Here is a 21,877-nt window from a genome sequence, read left to right on the forward strand (position 1 = left end):
AAGCTGATGCTGGATCTGTGATGATCACAAATGTTGAGCTCATAAAACTAGGAGCTACTATCCATTTAGACTGTATAAGACTGCAGAAAGAACATCACTTATAATCTTATACTCCAGTACTCATGTTAGTTCTCACTCTCCAGTGTTCTGTATTGTTGAAAGATTTATGATCAAACTCTTGATGTCACCCAAATGAGGATGGGTTCTCCTTTTGAGTCTGGTTCCTCTCAAGGTTTCTTCCTCATAACATCTAAGGGAGTTTTTCCTTGCCACAGTCGCCACGGCTGCTCATCAGGGATAAACACACACCATTCACCTTAACTGTTGATTTCTGTAAAGCTGCTTTGAGACAATGTCTGTTGTGAAAAGCGCTATAGAAATAAACTTGACTTGACTTGACTATGGGGCCCAAGTGGGTTCTCAGCCCACATTGTGTTCTAAGATTTGACTGTCCGCATTTAGTACAGTGTACCCTTATCAGGACCCCCAGGGGCCTCCCACATGTCCATGCACTACTCTGTGCTGTTTGCTCCTTTTAACAGCAAAGAGCATCACTACAACAGAAACAGCACTGTGGTGTCTGAGTTTCTGTGACTTAGTGTTTTAACCAGCAGCTCACAATGATTATTTTCATGTCTCTTAAACAGTTCAAAAGACTTTATGATGAAAATCTCAGGCATAAATAAACTGGATTTCAAGTCTTGATACAGTATTTGATATTTCTGATCTCTACCCAAGTCTAGTTTATCCTGTATGTTGGTCACATGATCTGGTCCCTGTTTTTCAACTTTAAGCCTGATTCTGCTTTCTAAGTAATTTTATCTCATCAGTAACTCCGTGTCCACTTGTCTTTTTGGCAGTGATGGTCAACAGTTAAGGCTCTGGGTTACTGATGAGCAGATGCAGGCCGTGCATTTGGTACCTGGGCCTGCAGTGGGGACGTACCCAACTTAATCCACCTCTTAATACCACCACTATACAGGTCACATTTATAGAAACCATTAATTCTATACAAAAACACAATATAACAACACGTGCATTACAGAGAGAGACATTTCACATATGGAGGTGAAAACCATTTTACTAAAGCAACAAACCCAGTTAAGACTCCAAAACTCTACACTACAACCACAACTGTGCACCTACAACATCTGGAGCAGTTCAGAATCAATATTTGTCTAATAACATGACAAAAACATAAAAATGTAAATAAAATCCAACCAGAGATACAGAGTCATAATGTGCAACACCCCTTTAGACGCTGTAATCCAGTACTACCGCTCGTATTCACTGGTCTGGAAGTGGAGAACAAGCTAGCTAGCTTCAGGGGATGGCCGACTTCCTCACGATGTCCAGGTTTTCTTGAAAAGTCTGCCTTTAAAATGGATTTTTAAGTATTTTCGAGACCAAATAAAATTTTCCTCCTCTGTAGGCGTAAAAAACTTAGATGTATTAATGTGTGCAGAGCTACACACGTGTTTTGCGAGTTGAACTTGGCTGCAACAGTTTACCTCTGACCAACCAATCAGAAGACGGACAAATGCTGACGCTATTCTGGGCCAGCGAGCTGCCGTGTGAGGACAATCTGAAATCTGATTGGTTAAAGGAACAGATCCATTGCTAATATTCTTTGAGGTAAAAAGGCCAGCAGTACAGACTTTGAAGGCCCTGGGCAGATTGGATTGACATGGCAGCACATAGAGGCTGAAATCTGATTGGACAAAACAATCTAACATCCACATACACGTACTGGAAGCAGTGCAGCCGAGAGAAACGCTACGACATGAAGAGAATAAACTGTTGGGAATAAATTATCATAATTTTATGGAACAAATATTAGAATTAAGGTTGTAAATGTAGGTCAGTGCTTCTGATATTGATCGTGGACTTCAGCACGAAGCAGGAGCGGTCATACCAACCGCTAAACATCTGCGGGACTCCAGTGGAAAGAGTGGACAGTTTCCGGTACCTGGGTGTTCACATCACACAGGACCTGTCTTGGTCCTGTCACATCAACACCCTGGTGAAGAAGGCCCAGCAGCGTCTGTACCATCTGAGACACTTAAGGGACTTTAAACTACCCTCTCAGGTGCTTAAGACTTTTTACACTTGCACTATTGAGAGTGTTCTGACGGGTAGCATCACTTCCTGGTTTAGGAACAGCACCATGCAGGACAGACGAGCAATTTTCCTGGCTCTGGTCCTGCACCGCGTGCTGTAGATGTCCTGCAGGACAGACGAGCCCTCCAGAGGATGGTGCGTTCAGCTGAACGTACCATCCACACCAGCTCCTGACCTGCAGGACATCTACAGCACGTGGTGCAGGACCAGAGCCAGGAAAATTGTGAAGGACCTCAGCCATCCCAACAATGGACTCTTTTCTCTGTTGCGTTGGGAAACGCTTCCGCTCCTGAAGGCGAACACAGAGAGAATGAGGAGGAGCTTCTTCCGCAGGCCATTCGGTGTTTAAACCAGGAAACACCCAGGATCTAAAAACTGGCCCACTCTCCATCATCACCCTTTTTCCCCTGCACAATCACACTTTTCGTGCTACGGCACATTATACACTGGACTTGCACAGCACAGTGCACTTTACTTTCATATTTTCATTTTCTTTTCATATTTATTTCATATTTCTTATATTCTGTTCTTATACCACACCATTCCACACAAGGACACTTTACACCACACCTTACTGCACACGGACACTTATGGACAATCAAAACATGCCTAACTTGTTTACTGTTTACTGTTGTTTACTGGTTAACTGCACACTGCCATAAACATTTTCTGTGTATGTGTATATATATATGTATATATGTATATGTATGTATATATACATATATATTTAGATATCTTTATATCTTTATTTATCTGCCTTCTTTTTCTTACTATATTTTTCTTTAAATTTTGTTATTATATTTATATTTTTATTCCCCTTTTTACCCTATTTTATTCCCTCATGCTGGACCGTCGTTAAAAGCATTTCACTGCATGTCGTACCCTGTATGTATGTGTATGTGACAAATAAAATTTGATTTGATTTGATTTGATTTGATTTGATTTGATAGTGTTTAGGTCAGCAGAGAAGGCTTTGCCCTGACGGCCCACCACTGGTGATCAGAAGGTCAGGGGTTCAAATATTTTCAACATGGTCCTTAACCCTCTCTGCTCCAGGGGGACATAAAGCATGACTGCCCCTGTGCTCTGACCCTCACAAGCTGGGAAATGTGGAAAAACTATTTCACTCTGCTGTAATGTTCATGTGACCAACAAAAGCTTTTTCTCTAAATTTAGTCCTGAAGCACTTAAAGGCCCTTAGTATTTCTGAAGAAGTAGAAAATAGATGATGTTTACAGATGTGCAGGAGTCAATAATGTGCAACTAATTTAGAGTCTTTGCAGAATTCATGACATTTAGCATCTTTATCAAACTCCTAAACAAAATACATTCCAAAATAAAAGTTTAAGAAGGATTTTACAAAAAACATAAATTTTCATGATCTAGAAATCATGTGCACTATTTTAAGAGAAATGTTCAGAAAATACCTAAATATCAATCTAAAGCTTTTAGAAAGGAAATAAAATTCAGCAGGTTGTTTTACATAAAAGAAATCATGTAAAGGGAAATTTTTACATTAAACAATGGTGATAAATTACAGCAATAAAAATTTTGATTTCTGATTAAAATATGACACGTTTGTCTACAAACTGGGGAATAATTCAATTTCTATTGATTTTCAAGTCTGAACTCATTTCTTTGGATCTATTTGATTTGAACTTGTGCATAAACGTCTTCATGTCTCTGGTCTCTGGATGTTCTGGAGGATGAAGGTTTCTTAGCAAAACTCACAGCTGCATAGTTCAAGACATCTTCATCATCAGCCTGATAAAGAACAAGAGGTGTTTATACACCAGAGTGGATTAAAGACTAAAAAGAATGAGTCCATTGATATTTAGTAAATGGTTTAGTAAAATTCTCTGTACATTGTGGATTGTAGGTCAGATGTGGATTTCTTTATCAGAATAGAATCACAGTGAATAGAAGACTGGATTACCTGATTGCTGCTGATTTCAGGCTTTCGTGATGAAGCACCTGAACAATAATATAAAGAACAGAATTTTAAATATAGAAAGGATTCTTTCTTTTTTTTTTATACAGTAACTCAATAGATACTACTACTGATAAAGATGAAAAGTAAACAAACCTTTTCTATGATTTTTAAATAAAACTGCAACCAGAACCATGATTACAATAACAGATATTATACTGAAGGTCGTTAAGGCATAAAGAATCCAAGAATCATCTCCTGAAACTATAAAAATATAAAATTTGTATTAATATTAGATAATTTATCTTTTTTTATATTTAATCTAATTTATATTTACATCATCAATAATAAAAATGTTGCTATTTAAAATGAAAATAACATTTGATTCAAAACCTTGGATTGGTTGAACAAATGTCGTGTTGTTTGAACCCTGGTGTGTAACAGAACCTGTGACCTTGATTTCTGGTCCAGGTGAAGGACAGAGTTTCATCTCTTTATCTTTATAAATCAATTAGAAAAGCAGCAGATGAACAGAAATGATAGTAAATATGAATAAAGTGAAATCCTCAACATTTACTGCATATGTACACATAATACTGGTTAAAGTGTTGATCTGGAATTAGCAGCTTATCAGAGTCAAACTGTTTACCTTCAAATTGCAGACGTGCTCCAGATGTGAACTTCATTGTAGTTCCCTCCAAATCTCCACAGAAATATTCTCCTCCATCATCTTCTCTCAGGTTCGTAATGTTGAGATCAAACTGATGCTCATTTACAGTAAAACTGAAGCGATTATCATTAAATCCATCAGTAAATGTGTAGTTATTTGTCCCGTAATATTTTGCAAAAAACTGAGGCACTTTTCCAAAACTCTGTCTGTACCAGGCTGCTTTACTTTTGTCTGTGATCAGACTGATGTTACACGCTATAGTTACATCTTCTCCACTCTTTACTGTTCTCACGTGAAGCTCCTTGATGTCAGATGTTTTTACTGTAAAAAGTGTGTGATATTTAATGGTTAATGATGTCAGTAAATGAGGTAAATATGTAATATTACTATTTGAAATGAAAGATTTGAAAATGTTCTCACCAGCTGTGCAGAGACAAAGCAGAGAGTAAAGCGCCACAAAGAGTGAGATCATCGTTCCTGTTCAGACACAGTGATAGTGAGGAAATCAACTCGTGTGTTCAGTAGAAAAGCAGCTTTTACTCACACCTGATTGGATGATTTGAAGCTGTGGACTGATCTGATTGGTTCATTAGCTATAATGGGAAGCTCACATTGAATTCTTGTCTCTTCTACTGCTCTGATGAGTCACATGACTTTACAGATGTGATCTACTGGAGTCTATCAATCATCTGAGCCTGTATACACAGTTTTATAGTAACCATCAGACACTTTGGAGAAAATGCCAACAGTATTATTTAAAAACGAGACACTAGAAACGTTTACAGTAGACTGATTGTCTCCGGAACACGCATACTACAGACCAAATAGTTACAAGTTCACACACAGCCAGTTTTAGAAACCGTATCTATCCCTCGTGTAGTAAAACCAAGAATTAAATACACAAGATCCAGAAATAATCTCATTGCAGTTAAAACTGAAAAATGCCAGATAAACAAACACCAAAAAGTTCTAAAGTTTGGTCTTTTAAACATTAGATCACTTGCACCCAAAGCACTGATTGTAAATGAGATGATCACAGAGAATAATCTCTCAACACTCTGTCTCACTGAGACCTGGATTAAACGAGGTGATTATATGGGTCTAAACGAGTCGACACCGTCAGGATATGTTTATAAGCATGAGCCCCGTCAGTCTGGTCGTGGGGGAGGTGTAGCTACCATTTATAGTGCCTCTCTTAATGTTATTAAGAGATTAGGATTCAGCTTTAAATCATTTGAAGTGCTCGTTCTTAAAATTATACTTTCAGACATACATAGAAAACTCACTCTGGTCACCGTGTACAGACCCCCAGGACCCTACGCTGATTTTCTTCAAGAGTTTGCTTGTTTTCTATCAGACCTCTTGATCAATTTTGATAAAGTGCTGCTTGTAGGAGATTTTAATATTCATGTAGATGATGTAAACGATGCTCTAGGATTATCATTTGTTGACTTATTAAACTCTTTTGGGGTTAAAGAAAACGTCACCAGACCAACTCATTGCTTTAACCACACACTAGACTTAATAATATCCCACGGAGCAGACGTCACTGATATAGATATTTTACCTCAGAGTGATGACATCACAGACCATTATCTTATACTGTACACACTACTGGTAGAGCAGATTAGCCGTTTTGCACCACACTATCGACCTGGTAGGACTATTGTTCCAACCACTAAGGACAGATTCATAAATAACCTGCCTGATTTATCTCAATTTCACACTAAACCCATAACTACTAATAATCTTGATGAAATAACTAAGAACATAGACCTTATCCTCACTAGCACATTAGACACCGTTGCCCCGATCCGGTTAAAAAAGGTATAATAGTCATATTATAGTTGGTATAATAGTCATACGCATGAACTCAAGAGAACAGCCCGTAATCTGGAGAGAAAATGGAGGAAAACTAAATTGGAGGTATTTAGAATTGCGTATAAAGACAGTATGCTCAGCTACAGACAGGCGCTAAAAGCTGCTAGAGCTGAACACCTGAGCAAACTTATAGAAAACAACAAAAACAATCCCAGGTTCCTTTTCAGTACAGTAGCTAAACTAACTACAAATCAGGGCTCTGAAAATTGTGTTCCATCACAGTTTAGTAGTGAGGACTTTATGAATTTCTTCACTGAAAAAATAGATAACATTAGAAAAACAATTGTGGCAGTTCAACCTCTGACAGCATCTCCTGAGACAGTGTTACTTTCAACTCCACAACTCCACTGTTTTACATGTATAGGACAGGAAGAGCTGTATAATGTTATTGCCAAAGCTAAATCGACAACATGTCAGTTAGATCCCATTCCTACTAAATTACTGAAGGAAGTGTTATATACAACTGGTGAACCTCTTCTGAATATTATTAACTCTTCACTATCGTTAGGACATGTCCCTAAATCCCTCAAGTTAGCAGTTATTAAGCCCCTCATTAAAAAACCTAATCTGGATCCAAACACGTTATCAAATTACAGACCAATTTCAAATCTCCCATTTATGTCTAAGATTTTAGAAAAGATTGTCGCTGCACAGTTATGTTCCTACCTGCAAGAGAACAATATCTTTGAAGAGTTTCAGTCAGGTTTTAGGCCCCATCATAGCACAGAAACTGCTCTAGTTAAAATCACTAATGACCTGTTTTTTAGCTTCAGACCAAGGCTTCATTTCGCTGTTGGTTTTACTAGATCTTAGTGCTGCATTCGACACTATAGACCATGATCTCCTCCTAGATCGCTTACAAAATTACATCGGCATTCAGGGACAGGCATTAAGCAGGTTTAAATCCTACCTGTCCGATCGTTACCATTTCGTAGATTTTAATGGAGAGCTATCCAGGCTAATGCAAGTAAATTATGGCGTGCCGCAAGGTTCAGTTCTAGGGCCCATGCTCTTCACAATATACATGCTTCCGTTAGGAAATATTATTAGAAGGCATGGAATTAGCTTCCATTGTTATGCTGATGATACTCAGCTATATATCTCATCTAAACCAGGCGATACAGCTCAATTAGCTCGCATAACTGAGTGTGTTAAGGAAATAAGAGATTGGATGACCCATAACTTTCTACTTTTAAATTCTGATAAGACTGAGATTTTGCTCATCGGCCCAAAAACTAGTATACAGACGCTCCAGCATCTCAACCTGCATTTAGACGGATGTTCTGTATTACTAGGTGGATGTCCTGCGTCATTAATAAACAAGCTTCAGTTAGTCCAGAATGCAGCAGCCAGAGTTCTTACGAGGTCAAGAAAATATGATCATGTAACCGCAGTCCTATTGTCCCTACATTGGCTTCCTGTTAAGTTTCGAATAGACTACAAACTATTACTTCTCACTTATAAAGCACTAAATGGTTTGGCTCCCATGTATCTATCCAGTCTTTTAACACGCTACAATCCGCCACGCTCCCTGAGATCTCAAAACTCTGGGCTTCTAGTTGTTCGTAGAATAGCAAAGTCCACTAAAGGTGGTAGAGCATTTTCACATTTAGTTCCCAAACTCTCGAATAGTCTTCCTGACGGTGTTCGGGGCTCAGACACACTCACCCAGTTTAAGTGTAGATTAAAAACATATCTTTTTAGCAAAGCCTACACATAACACACATCACATCATAACCTTGTGCTCCAGAACATCTGATCACATGCACATTATCAACTTGTGCTGTTAATATCATGAACAGCAGCTACGCTAATTCCTCTCCACTGCTTCTCTTTCTCTCCCCATCCCGAGACACCCTGAGGTTTGGCCAGCTCCAGTCACCTCCCACCTCTTGATGATTACGGACCTTTGAAGAAGTAGATGCCGAACTCGCAAACATCCCGAACCATCTAGAGACGTACCAGTGCCAACTGGATCCCACTACATGTGTGGAGTTTTGACATTGGACCTCCTGGAGTGTTTAAAGGCTCTGGCATGGAGAAGCTGATGCTGGATCTGTGGTGATCACAAATGCTGAGCTCATAAAACTCGGAGCTACTAACCATATAGACTGTATAAGACTGCAGAAAGAACATCACTTATAATCTTATACTCCAGTAATCATGTTAGTTCTCACTCTCCAGTGTTCTGTATTGTTGAAAGATTTATGATCAAACTCTTGATGTCACCCAGATGAGGATGGGTTCCCCTTTTGAGTCTGGTTCCTCTCAAGGTTTCTTCCTCATAACATCTAAGGGAGTTTTTCCTTGCCACAGTCGCCATGGCTTGCTCATTAGGGACAAATTCACACCATTCACCTTAACTGTTGATTTGTGTAAAGCTGCTTTGAGACAATGTCTGTTGTGAAAAGCGCTATACAAATAAACTTGACTTCACTTGACTTGATTGTGCACCCAACAGCAGGTCAAAGGTCACTTCTCATATGTCTGTTCATTAGCAAAATGGACCAAATACAGTGGTCCCCCGGTTAGCGAACTTAATTCATCCCTTAAAACCGTTCGAAATCCGAAATGTTCGAAAACCGGACCTAATTATCCCATAAGAAATAATGGAAAACCAATTAATCCGTTCCTGAACTCCACCAATACCCAATAATTAAATTTTTTTTCCTGTTTTTAGCCGTATTAATACTGTCAGGAATCCCCCTGCCACGTCCCCTTCGGGGGCTGTCATACCTCGGTGCTTAAGGGAATGCCCTGTTCCCCCGCCCACATTGAGCTCATCGCAATCGGGTTTCCTCCGTAAAGCACCGTGGATATTATTTATGGACTGCCTTTTGCCGGATTATCCCGATCTCTGCGGGTATTTAGTGTTGGCTCGGTAAAAGTATAAATTAACAACTTTACAAGAGTAAGAAACAAAATGATTACTGTTCTTACCGCTAAATATCACTAATATTGTTCACAAACAGAAGTTGCGATAGATGCTTACTCAGCGATGGTTAAAGCGAAAGCAGTTTCTTTCCCTCGCGCTGGGTTGGGCAGCGTGGGTGGCGTTCGATAACTGGAACTTTGTTCGTTCACCGGACCCAAATTTCGTTCGGAAAACTGCTCGCTAACCGAAATGTTCGATATCCGAGCCGTTCGATAACCGGGGGACCACTGTACTTACATTGTTAGTGATGGAAAGAAATGGAATAGTTCATGGATCATTAATTTTTCACATGGATCTGAAGCTTTGCTGCTAAAGGAGCAGACTAAATGTCCATCCACACTCCCAGGAGGTAATGGAGCACTGGGAGAACCTGTGTTAAGGGTTGAATGTAAAAGATCTGGACACACTACAATTTGAAACATTGGATGAATTTGCTTTCAGATGTCCCCGGGGAGTCTGAAGTTTATATGCTCTTTGACCAGCTTTTTAAAGCTCTTCATCATGATGGATGTGAGTGCTACAGGGCAGTAGCATTGATGTGCTGGATGCCTCGTCTCAAGCTCCTGGGGTCTTGGTCAGTTTTGGTCAGTGAAGCGAATCTGTATTTTCTGTTCATAGGCAGATTTATGTGGTTTATGTGATCATTTACGCTTATGATGGTCCAGTTCTTACACAAGCATATCTAGAGTAGAAGTTCTGGGTGGTGTACAGGGTCAACATTGGCTCTCTGACTGCTATGCAGCTGCTATGCAGCTGTGCAGCTATATGTGTATATGTTGCTCCAGCTCCAGTCACGTCCCACCTCATGAAGATTGAGGACCTTTAAAGAAGTAGATGCCCACAAACAACCTGAACCATCTAGAGATGTACCAGTGCCATGTGGATCCCACTTCATGTGGAGTTTGGACACTGGACCTCCTTGGGAGTTTAAAAGTTCTGGCGAGGAGAGGCTGGTGTTGGATCTGATGATCGCAAATGTTGAGCTATTTTATGAGTTGCTCAGTAGCTCCTAGTTTTATAAACACAAATGACTGTAAAAGACTGTAGAACGATCATCACTCATAATCACACACTCCAGTGATCATGTTAGTTCTCACTCTCCAGTGTTCTGTAGTGTTTAAAGACTATAATCACACTCTTGATGTCACCCAAATGAGGATGGGTTCCTCTTTTAAGTCTGGTTCCTCTCAAGGTTTCTTCCTCATAACATCTAAGGGAGTTTTTCTTCAGCACAGTCACCATGGCTGCTCATCAGGGATAAATACACATCATTCACCTTCACTGTTGATTTCTGTAAAGCTGCTTTAAGACAAAGTCTGTTGTGAAAAGCGCTATACAAATAAACTTGACTTGACAAATTACAATAAATAATTTAGCAAAACAGTGCAATTTACACTTTTGTAATGAATCTACTTTACAGTATTTATGTATGTGTCAGTGACACCTGAAGAGTGGCAGCTCACGAGTGGAGGGCGGAGTGCACTGTGCGCTGTTTCAGTGTATATATATATATATATATATATATATATATATATATATATATATATATATATATATATATACAGTGTTGTTCAAAATTATTCAACCCCCAATGCTGTAAATGGTTTTAGGGAATTTAGTGTACATTTGTATTAGTATTCAGAATGAAATCCTACAAGGACTTCTTAAAGAACCATATGCAACTAAAATGACATCAATTAGTTTTGTAATACAGTAGTAAATGTTTCTTTTGTGAATTCTTCATTGACATAATTATTCAACCCCTTAAAGACTACCACTCTGAAGAACAGAGGTTCAATGAAGTGTGTTCAATCAGGTATTGAAAACACCTGTGGATATCAGGGAGCAGCAATAAAGCCTAATAAGCACCAATTAGGCAGCTTTAAAATGACTGTAATACTCAGCTCCTTCTAGACATTTACTGGTGTGGTTACAAACATGGTGAGGTCAAGAGAATGGTCCAGGAAGACAAGAGAACAGGTGATTACTCTTCACAGGAAGGGCAATGGCTATAAGAAGATTGCAAAGATGTTAAACATACCAAGAGACACCATAGGAAGCATCATTCGCAAATTCAAGGCAAAGGGCACTGTTGAAACGCTACCTGGTCGTGGCAGAAAGAAGATGCTGACTTGACTGCTGTGCGCTACCTGAAGCGTAGAGTGGAGAAAAGTCCCCGTGTGACTGCTGAGGAACTGAGAAAAGATTTGTCAGATGTGGGTACTGAAGTTTCTGCTCAGACAATACGGCGCACCTTGCGTAATGAAGGCCTCCATGCCAGAACTCCCAGGCGCACCTTGCTGTCCCCAAAGAATAAGAAGAGTCGACTGCAGTATGCCAAAAGTCATGTGGACAAACCACAGAAGTTTTGGGATAGTGTTCTGTGGACTGATGAAACAAAATTAGAACTGTTTGGGCCCATGGATCAACGCTATGTTTGGAGGAGGAAGAACAAGGCCTATGAAGAAAAGAACACCTTGCCTACTGTGAAGCATGGCGGGGGGTCAATCATGCTTTGGGGCTGTTTTGCTTCTGCAGGTACTGGGAAGCTTCAGCGTGTGCAAGGTACCATGAATTCTCTTCAGTACCAGGAGATATTGGATGACAATGTGATGCAGTCCGTCACAAACCTGAGGCTTGGAAGGCGTTGGACCTTTCAACAGGACAATGATCCCAAGCATACCTCCAAGTCCACTAGAGCATGGTTGCAGATTAAAGGCTGGAACATTTTGAAGTGGCCATCGCAGTCACCAGACTTAAATCCGATTGAGAACCTCTGGTGGGACTTAAAGAAAGCAGTTGCAGTGCGCAAGCCTAAGAATGTGACTGAACTGGAGGCTTTTGCCCATGATGAATGGGCGAAGATACCCGTAGATCGCTGCAAGACACTTGTGTCAAGCTATGCTTCACGTTTAAAAGCTGTTATAACTGTAAAAGGATGTTGTACTAAGTACTAAGATTGAATGTCACTTGGGGGTTGAATAAAACTGATAATGATGTGAGCTCAGAAAAGACATTTGTGGTTATTTCATTATAAATGTTATGTTATATTTGTCTGACCTACACGTGCCTCTTTGATTTAATTGTAAGCAGGATGACTGAATGATCATAATCAATGTCAAACCGACCAAAACAATCAATTTCAGTGGGGGTTGAATAATTTTGAACACAACTGTATAATGATACGCAGAAGACCAACAAATTAAACTGCGGTTCTTTTATTCCAATTAAAAATATTATATATATATCCTGCTTGTTAATTTTTTATGTGGAAGAAGATAAATGAGGAGTTAAATAAACAAAATTACAGGACAAATATTTTTAAACACAAAAAAAATGTCATAAAAATAAAATAAAGTACTACCTGATATACAGAATCAGTTTTTTTATGGTGTGCAATATAAAAAAACAATAAACCAATATTTATCCAGTAAACAAAATACGGCAGTGGCAATTTTTCCAAACTTAGCCTTCAGTACTACTCATGCTCCGATAGGTCGAACACACCAAGGGAACTCGTACGGCTTGCACGTGCTGTTGTGTTAGCTCACACTATGCTAACCGTCACACCTCGAAATGTGTGCATCCGCAAAATTACTGCAGACATACATCACCCTAATAAACAGTTCAAGTAAGGCCTATATCCCTCCCTGATTTCCACTCTTAGGTGCACCGCACCACATGCGATGATCTCTTAAAGAACCCCTGTGTTCATTCTCACCAGGCAGGCATAATCTGTAGCATAAAGAAATGAACACACCTTAAACTACCACCCGGTTACATATATATATATATATATATATATATATATATATATATATATATATATATATATATATATATATATATATATTACACACATACATACATACATACATACATACATACACACGTGTCCTAACATATTGTACTGGATATAATATTGTACTATTATAATTTGATGAAAAATCATAAATTAATCCATCGTAACTCTTGGATGACCTGCATTCTTCCATTGATGACATTATGCTTGAATGCTGCACTAATAAAAAAAAAAAGAAACATCTATTAAAACATAAACCTCCATTTTATGTGAGAAAGTAAACCTATGATTTTAAGCTCCGCCCCCAAACCAGTCTACAAGCAGTCATGAGTTTGGACTCGAGAGTTGAGGCCGAGTGTGAAAATGTTCTTAAGACATTAATAGAAGTGTTAGTGGCTGCAGCAGTGTCTCTCATATGCAGGTGTTTCAGTTTAATAAAAACAGCATTGTGGTTTCTGAGTTTCTGAGACGGAGTGTTTCAGCACCTCACACTGACCTGCTTCATGCAAACTTCATTAGTGACTATAATGAGAAGAATTTCAACTGCAGAATCCAGAATGAATACAGTTCATCACCTCCACACAATGAGTGTTAGCATTGGAATTTTCATTTCCTGTAACGAGTGTGTTGTAGTGACCTGCACATTCACACCAGTAGCAGAGATCTTTATCATACAATGGAAAATTTCATACACATGCACATAAACATGACCACAAACAACCCCCCACTCACATGTATGCTCACATACGCTCACATACACACACACACACACACACACACAACACATTTTTCACACTTTATATCTCTATAATTAGACATCATGAAGAACAAGCTAATATTATACCCACGTGACTGTTCCTTTAAGAGTTCATGCTCCGCAAACATCAACTCTCTAACCAATCAAGTTGAGTTAAATATGAGTTATGTAAAGCTGCTCAAACCAGAACACACACTTCCACTGAACATGGATCCAGAGGCAATGCAGTTTTGAAAACAGAAATATTTCTACCAGGTTGTGATAAATTGAGAGTTAAAGCACAGATGATCTCATGCACAAGTGCAGCTCAGCGTGCAGCAGCTTCTCTAACCAAGAGCTGAGATGTTGTGAGTGACAGATTGTGAATGATTTGAAAACCAGTAAACCAGTATAGCAGATACCAGAAACTATCTACATCCGCTACTTTCTTGAAGTGGCTGCTCCGGCTGCTAACACATAATACATTACCACTAAATTGAAACCCCCAAGCTAAAGGATTCATGTTTATTATAATATTTAAAAAATACCAGTTTTATGGGCGTATCTGTTATGCGTTGATATGGAGGCGGAAGCCGAAGTATAAGCAAACCGAGTTTATTGAAATACTAGGCAAAGCCAACAAAAATACCCGCTGTGAAGGTAATAATACAGTGGTGCGCTCCAGGAGCGCGGTCCATGAAGTCCCGAGCTGGCGAGAGGTAGTCCGTGTAGATAATCTACGAATGCACTTCGGGGAAGAGCAGAGCTGGGTAGCAAACGGAAGAACGTAGCATAAAGAAGCGTATGCATCTAAACAATAACGGACAAAGGGCAGGTGTGAGTGAGGGGTTTATATGGGTGCTTGTAACGAGAGTCAGGTGTGTGTAATCAGTATACCGGCGAGGAGCTCCGTGTGGGCGGGGCATGCACGGGAGAAGAAGCAGGGTGCTCCCTGACAGTATCATTTTATTTTGTTGTATTTATCCACCACACCTTAAAGGCCGGTCCGTGGCGCATGACCCTCAGTTCATTTAATCATTTTATTTTTGGTACCAGCACTCAAGCTGCACAACTTCGTGGATTTATACCTGCAAACATACATAATGCCATTCTCAAATATGATTTATATCTGTGTAGGCCAGCATGAGACATGCAGATTGTTTAATGTGATGGGGATTACAGTGATCTAGTCGTATGAAATTGCAGTTTCATATATCATGAATGATTTATGAAAACTCGGCTGTTCAGAACAACTCTTTCCAGACCATCATGAACAAGGAAACCGGAAGTAACATGTTGTGATGTCTGGATGCCCACAACCACACACACGCCCATGTTCACCACACCAAAAGATCTAGTGTGAGCACTACTCTGTTTCCATCTCCTTGTGTTCAGACTGATACAGCGACTGCATGGCCACACATGAACTCTTGGAGCCCCGAAAGCGAAGATTGATGATGTGAGTCGTTCTTACACATATCAAGAGCATCGTGACAGAGAAGAACTGGGCATAGAAGGAAAGGCCGCTTCAAAGAATTTGTTTGGGAACTGGTACCCCCCAAGGTATACCCTTTCCTTTACCCGTATCCAAATTTATATCTGATCTCTGCCAGCTGTTGTGGGTCACGGTGCAAACCCGGACATGTGGGTCGTGAAACCGGAACTGAGTGCCACAAGCCCAGAAGAACAGTTTTCATCTCCAGCCTGAGGTCAATAAGAAAGTCTCTCCAGCAGAGCTCACTCCAGATGCTGACATGGAGGCCTGCTCCTGCTGGAGGTGGTGCAGTAACCCACGCCTGTCTCTTGAATATAAAACACCTTACATGACAAATGGAATTATATAAATTGTTTATACATTGTATAGATAAAGAGTGAAATTATTCAGGTTCTATTCTTCTTTAAGGTTCTTCCTTTAGTGTTTATTTTTTCCTCAATGCCTCTTCCTCCTGTCAACTCAGAAAGATTCTCCTCACCACAGTCTCCTTTGGCTCATTCATAAGAGAAAAAAATATATATATTTTTCGAATATATCTGGATTTTATATTAAATATTTCTGTGAAACTTCTGGACTCCTAGACTGCAGCAGCACTTTGTCTAAATGTTCTGCATAAATAAGTTTGAATATATTTTATACAGGTGAGTCAATAAATGATTCATATCTACTAAAAGTTGTGATTCTACTGTAAATAAAACTAATTCTTTCTCTGTCATTATGTAGAGTGGAAACAGAACTCACACCGTTAGAACACAGTCTCTATCACAGTTCACATAAATACTGCTGTCAACATTCTACATAAAACTTTAAAGATATTTTTATTAATGAACTGCAGCTCTGTTTAATTTTAGACTGAGATTCTAACATAAAGACTTTTGGACTGTTGACGTGCCCTAAAATAATTTAGTGTGAGATGTTGCCTTTAACACGGAGTCTCAGAAACCACAGTGCTGTTTTTATTCAACTGAAACTTGTGTGTGAGAGAGAGAGAGAGAGAGAGAGAGAGAGAGAGAGAGAGCTGCTGCAGCCACTTACACTTCTACAAATGTGTTAAAGAGTTTCACACTTGACCTGAACTCTCATGAGTGCACACTAATGACTGTTTTTAGGTTTGTCACATACTACTTCCTGTTCTATGCTCGAAGCATTGAAGTGTAAACAATCATTGACACATACAGATCATCTCCACCGAACACACTGCAGTCCCAGAGTCCATACTAAACTCCACAGGAGATTATGACATCATTAAACCCCAGAGCCAATCATGGTCTTGTATGAAAATGAGGCCCACATAGCACTTGTGTGTCAGGGGAAAGGGGTGTGGCTTCTGTGATACTAGGGTGTGATTTTAGAGTTAGAGTTAAGCTCTTTTAACAGCAAAGAGCATCACTACAACAGAAACAGCACTGTGGTGTCTGAGTTTCTGTGACTTAGTGTTTTAACCAGCAGCTCACAATGATTATTTTCATGTCTCTTAAACAGTTCAAAAGACTTTATGATGAAAATCTCAGGCATAAATAAACTGGATTTCAAGTCTTGATACAGTATTTGATATTTCTGATCTCTACCCAAGTCTAGTTTATCCTGTATGTTGGTCACATGATTTTTCCCTATTTTTCAACTTTAAGCCTGATTCTGCTTTCTAAGTAATTTAATCTCATCAGTAACTCAGTGTCCACTTGTCTTTTTGGCAGTGATGGTCAACAGTTAAGGCTCTGGGGTACTGATCAGAAGGTCAGGGGTTCAAACCCCAGCACTGCTAAACTACATGTGACCAACAAATGCTTTTTCTCTAAATTTAGTCCTGAAGCACTTAAAGGCCCTTAGTTTTTCTGGAGAAGTAGAAAATGGATGATGTTTACAGATGTGCAGGAGTCAATAATGTGTAACTAATTTAAAGTCTTTACAATATTCATGATATTTAGTATTTTAAAAAAACTCACAAACAAAATACATTCCAAAACAAAAGTTTAAGAAGGATTTTACAAAAACATAATTTTTTTATGATCTAGAAATCATGTACAATGTTTCAAGAGAAAATGTTCAGGAAAACAACCGAATATAAATCTTTCATAAAGAAACAAAATAAAGCAGGTTGTTTTACCCAAATAAAAGAGAAATCATGCAAAATACATTATAACATTAAACAGGTTTGGAAATGGTGATAAATTTACAGCAATAAAAATGTTGTTTTCTGATTAAAATATGACACGTTTGTCTAAGTAGCGTGTGGAACTGGGCTCCTTATAAAGGGGAGAGTAGATTGGAAACAGGTGAAGGTGATTAGTAGGAGGGTGAGGCTGTGCGAGTGTGCTGAGTGTAGGAGGCAGGCGTGTCTGGTGGTTCCCTGACACCTTTACCCTAGTGTGTCTATACAGAGTAATACAATAAGAGGTAATGTAGATTTACACCCAAACTACCTGTCCATACAGCACATCTGGAAATGGTAAGGACAGCAGACATTGTCTCTCTTGGGGGAGTGTGACAGGATATTTGAACCTTTCATAAGTCATTCACTTATAAAGTAAAGTAAAAACACTGAGGCATCAAGTATAAATAGTCAGAGTTTATTGTTATTGTTAAATATTTATAAGAAATGATCTACTATTCTATGTTAAAGTAAACCTGTGATTATGAGCCCCACTCATAAACAAGTCTAGAAGCAACTCCAGGGTTCAGGCCCAGTATGAGAAGGTTCTTAACACGTTTGTAGAAGTGTTAGTGGCTGCAGCAGCGCTCTGTCACATGCAGGTGTTTCAGTCTAATAAAAATACACATTGTGGTTTTTGCTTTTCTGAGACTGAGTGTTTTAAAAATCAGATCCCACTAAATTATTGTCACTTCAACAGTCCAAGAATTGTTATTATTTAAAGTATAATCTCACACCTTTTGGTTGATATGATTCATTTAATGATGATCCTGTAGAAAACACGTCCAAACTTATTCATGCAGAACATTTAGACAAAGTGCTGCTGCAGTCTATGAGTCCAGCAGTTTCACACCTTTGATGTGGTAAAACCCTTAATGGCCTCACGCTGGTGTTTGGTTTGAGACGTGTATCTTCTAGTTTCCATCTCACACCAGTGTGTGTGTGTGTGTGTGTGTGTGTGTGTGTGTGTGTGTGTGTGTGTGTGTCACTGAAACATGACAGTTGTTACCTCTAGGTTGGATTATTGCTCGTACTGGTTGGATGTTCCAGTAGGTGAATGAACTAAACTCAGTTAGTATGCAGAATGCAGAAACTTGAGTGTTTAACAGAAAGAAAAGATATGAACACATCTCTCCATTCTTATTCACACTGGATTTTCTGCTAATTACAAATTGCATTGATTATAAAATATTACTTTTGACCTACAAACCCTGAATTGTCTCACACTGAGAACTTAAATGGACTTCTGATCTTTTATGATCTGTCATGCCTACTTTGATCAAGAAGTTGTAACACTGATGAGTCGGTTACTAAATGTTGTTTAGTGTGAAGTTCTCTTCACCATCATTATGCACTGGATCGGTCAGTGTATGGTAGAAACTGTGAAATTGGTCTACAGCATATTAGCAGGTTTTCATCATGTTCTTACGCTTCCTTTAATCACATCCTGGTTGATAAACTACAGTGTGCTGCTCAGGTGGAAGTACATTTAATTTACATTTTATTTCTATGTTGCACAAAAATGGTTTCTATATTAGTTATTGGTGTGAATTGATTGAGAAGGAGATTTGATTAATTGAGGTGGTTAATTAAGTCTGTACCAGGAATGATTCTGGGATTGTTTGGGGTTTGGGCTCGACTGGACTCGGGTTCAGGTGAAGCAAAACCCAGAGCAGTGATTACATTTATCCCAGTTATAGTCAGTAAATATGTGTGATATTATTAATACACCTCATTGGAGTCTCAAACTTGTGCATTATGTGATGTGGAAAATACAAAGTTACATTTTAAAGTATATACAATAAAATACAGAAATAAAGAGAAAAACTGCATTGTGCATTTACTTTATATTTAAATTGTATTTAATGCATATGTTATAATTTTTTTCTATTTACAGCTGTAAATATCTCCACATTGCAGTCAGACCAAAATCATTCCAGTAAATAACCAACATCATCAATTATCATGAACTGAATCCAACACATGGTTTTGTCCTTATTTCACTATTTCTTCTATTTCTATATTAAATTTCTAATTTGATCTGAATTTACAAACAATCAGGAGGATTGGAAAGATAATAATCATGAAGGCAAGAACTCCAACTCTAACAATAGAGAGCAAGAAGAGCACATGCATCTGATCAGTACAACTGGAATCTGGATGGAAAAATAACATTCTATTAAAACATTTCAGGAGCTGAAATATATAATGGAGTTCACTGAACACTAAACTTCTAAATATAAAAAAATCAATGTTAAACTCCAGAAGAAAATTGCTCTAGAAATCATAAAGAAAATAATTTGATTAAAACTCTTACCACTGGTGTTGCTTGAAAGCTGGTGTGGATCAGAACCTTTGATCTTGTTTTCTGGTCCAGGTGAAGGACAGAGTTTCATCTCTTTATCTTTATAAATCAATTAGAAAAGCAGCAGATGAACAGAAATGATAGTAAATATGAATAAAGTGAAATCCTCAACATTTACTGCATATGTACACATAATACTGGTTAAAGTGTTGATCTGGAATTAGCAGCTTATCAGAGTCAAACTGTTTACCTTCAAATTGCAGACGTGCTCCAGATGTGAACTTTATTGTAGTTCCCTCCATTTCTCCACAGAAATATTCTCCTCCATCATCTTCTCTCAGGTTCTTAATGTTGAGATCAAACTGATGCTCATTTACAGTAAAACTGAAGCGATTATCATTAAATCCATCAGTAAATGTGTAACTATTTGTCCCGTAACGTTTTGCAAAAAACTGAGGCACTTTTCCAAAACTCTGTCTGTACCAGACTACTTTACTTTTGTCTCTGATCAGACTGAGATCACACGCTATAGTTACATCTTCTCCACTCTTTACTGTTCTCACGTGAAGCTCCTTGATGTCAGATGTTTTTACTGTAAAAAGTGTGTGATATTTAATGGTTAATGATGTCAGTAAATGAGGTAAATATGTAATATTACTATTTGAAATGAAAGATTTGAAAATGTTCTCACCAGCTGTGCAGAGACAAAGCAGAGAGTAAAGCGCCACAAAGAGTGAGATCATCGTTCCTGTTCAGACACAGTGATAGTGAGGAAATCAACTCGTGTGTTCAGTAGAAAAGCAGCTCTCACTCACACCTGATTGGATGATTTGAAGCTGTGGACTGATCTGATTGGTCCATTCTAATGATATGTGAAACTCTCCTTGTGTTCTCGTCTCTTCTGTTGCTGTGACGAGTCACATGACTATGCGGATATGATCTACTACAGCTTTATCAATCGTTTGAGCACATATACAGGGTTTTAGGGTAAATATTAGACTTTTAGGGGGAAAAACGTCACCAGTATTATTTAAGATCGAAAAACTGAAAAGGTTTACAGTAGACTGATTGTGTACCCAAAGGCAGTTCAGAGGTCACTGATCTTGTCTCTGTTCATTAGCAAAATAAAAACTTAACCCTTAGTGATGGAAAGAAATTAAATGGGTCACAATTCGCTCATTTTCCAGATAGAATTAAAGCTTTTAAGATAAGATAAACCTTTATTCGTCCCACAGTGGGGAAATTTCTATGTTACAGCAGCAAGACAAAGAAATAAAAATAGATGCAAATATATATAAAAAAAGAAGAATATACAAAAAAATAAAAAAACAGAAATAAAAATAAATAATAACAATAATAATAATAATAATAACAAAGAAATAAAAATAAATGCAAATATCTAAAAAATAATATACATATACTACAATACCAGTATATATACAGTACAATGTAATAATACAAATAGGAAAAAAAAACAAAAGTACGCTTTTTAAGTCATGTTTTGAGGTAGTATTGCACGTAAATTGCTGGTAATATTGCACATAATATTGTACCTGATTTGTTTAATAATATTTCACACAGATAAAGTTATTGCACATCTTAAAAAGTAATAGCAGTGTTGTATGTTGGTGACTGGTTTTACTGGGAACAGCTTTGGTTGTATAGTCTAATAGCAGCAGGGAGAGAAGACCTTCTGTATCGCTCCTTCAGACACTTGGGATGTATCAGTCTGTTACTAAAAGAGCTGCTCAGCGATGTAACGGTTTCATACAGGGGGTGGGAGGCGTTCTCCAGCAATGATGATAGTTTTGTTACCATCCTCCTTTCTCCCACCTCCTGTACAGTGTCCAGGG

The 21,877-nt window shown here is 38.5% G+C and overlaps 1 long non-coding RNA gene and 2 gene segments (V, D, J or C); all 3 read right to left on the reverse strand.

The window, feature by feature from the left end:
- Positions 1 to 3,656: 3,656 nt before the first annotated feature.
- On the reverse strand, positions 3,657 to 4,301 carry LOC124376652. Its single transcript, XR_006923867.1, has 3 exons — positions 4,208 to 4,301; positions 4,058 to 4,095; positions 3,657 to 3,885 (listed from the first exon to the last, which is right to left on the reverse strand). It is a non-coding gene; the product is annotated as an uncharacterized LOC124376652 (long non-coding RNA).
- Positions 4,302 to 4,466: 165 nt separating this feature from the next.
- LOC124376713 lies at positions 4,467 to 5,479 on the reverse strand (the record flags this gene model as incomplete). The annotated part of the segment is given in 3 exon segments: positions 4,467 to 4,549; positions 4,701 to 5,042; positions 5,142 to 5,479. Coding segments are annotated over 3 exon segments (477 nt in total), but the record flags the coding sequence as incomplete, so codon positions are not given.
- Positions 5,480 to 19,607: 14,128 nt separating this feature from the next.
- LOC124376641 lies at positions 19,608 to 20,831 on the reverse strand. The segment is given in 4 exon segments: positions 19,608 to 19,875; positions 20,037 to 20,123; positions 20,275 to 20,616; positions 20,716 to 20,831. Coding segments are annotated over 4 exon segments (606 nt in total).
- Positions 20,832 to 21,877: the final 1,046 nt, after the last annotated feature.

This window comes from Silurus meridionalis, chromosome 23, assembly GCF_014805685.1.
Source record: "Silurus meridionalis isolate SWU-2019-XX chromosome 23, ASM1480568v1, whole genome shotgun sequence".
Classification (NCBI taxonomy): domain Eukaryota; kingdom Metazoa; phylum Chordata; class Actinopteri; order Siluriformes; family Siluridae; genus Silurus; species Silurus meridionalis.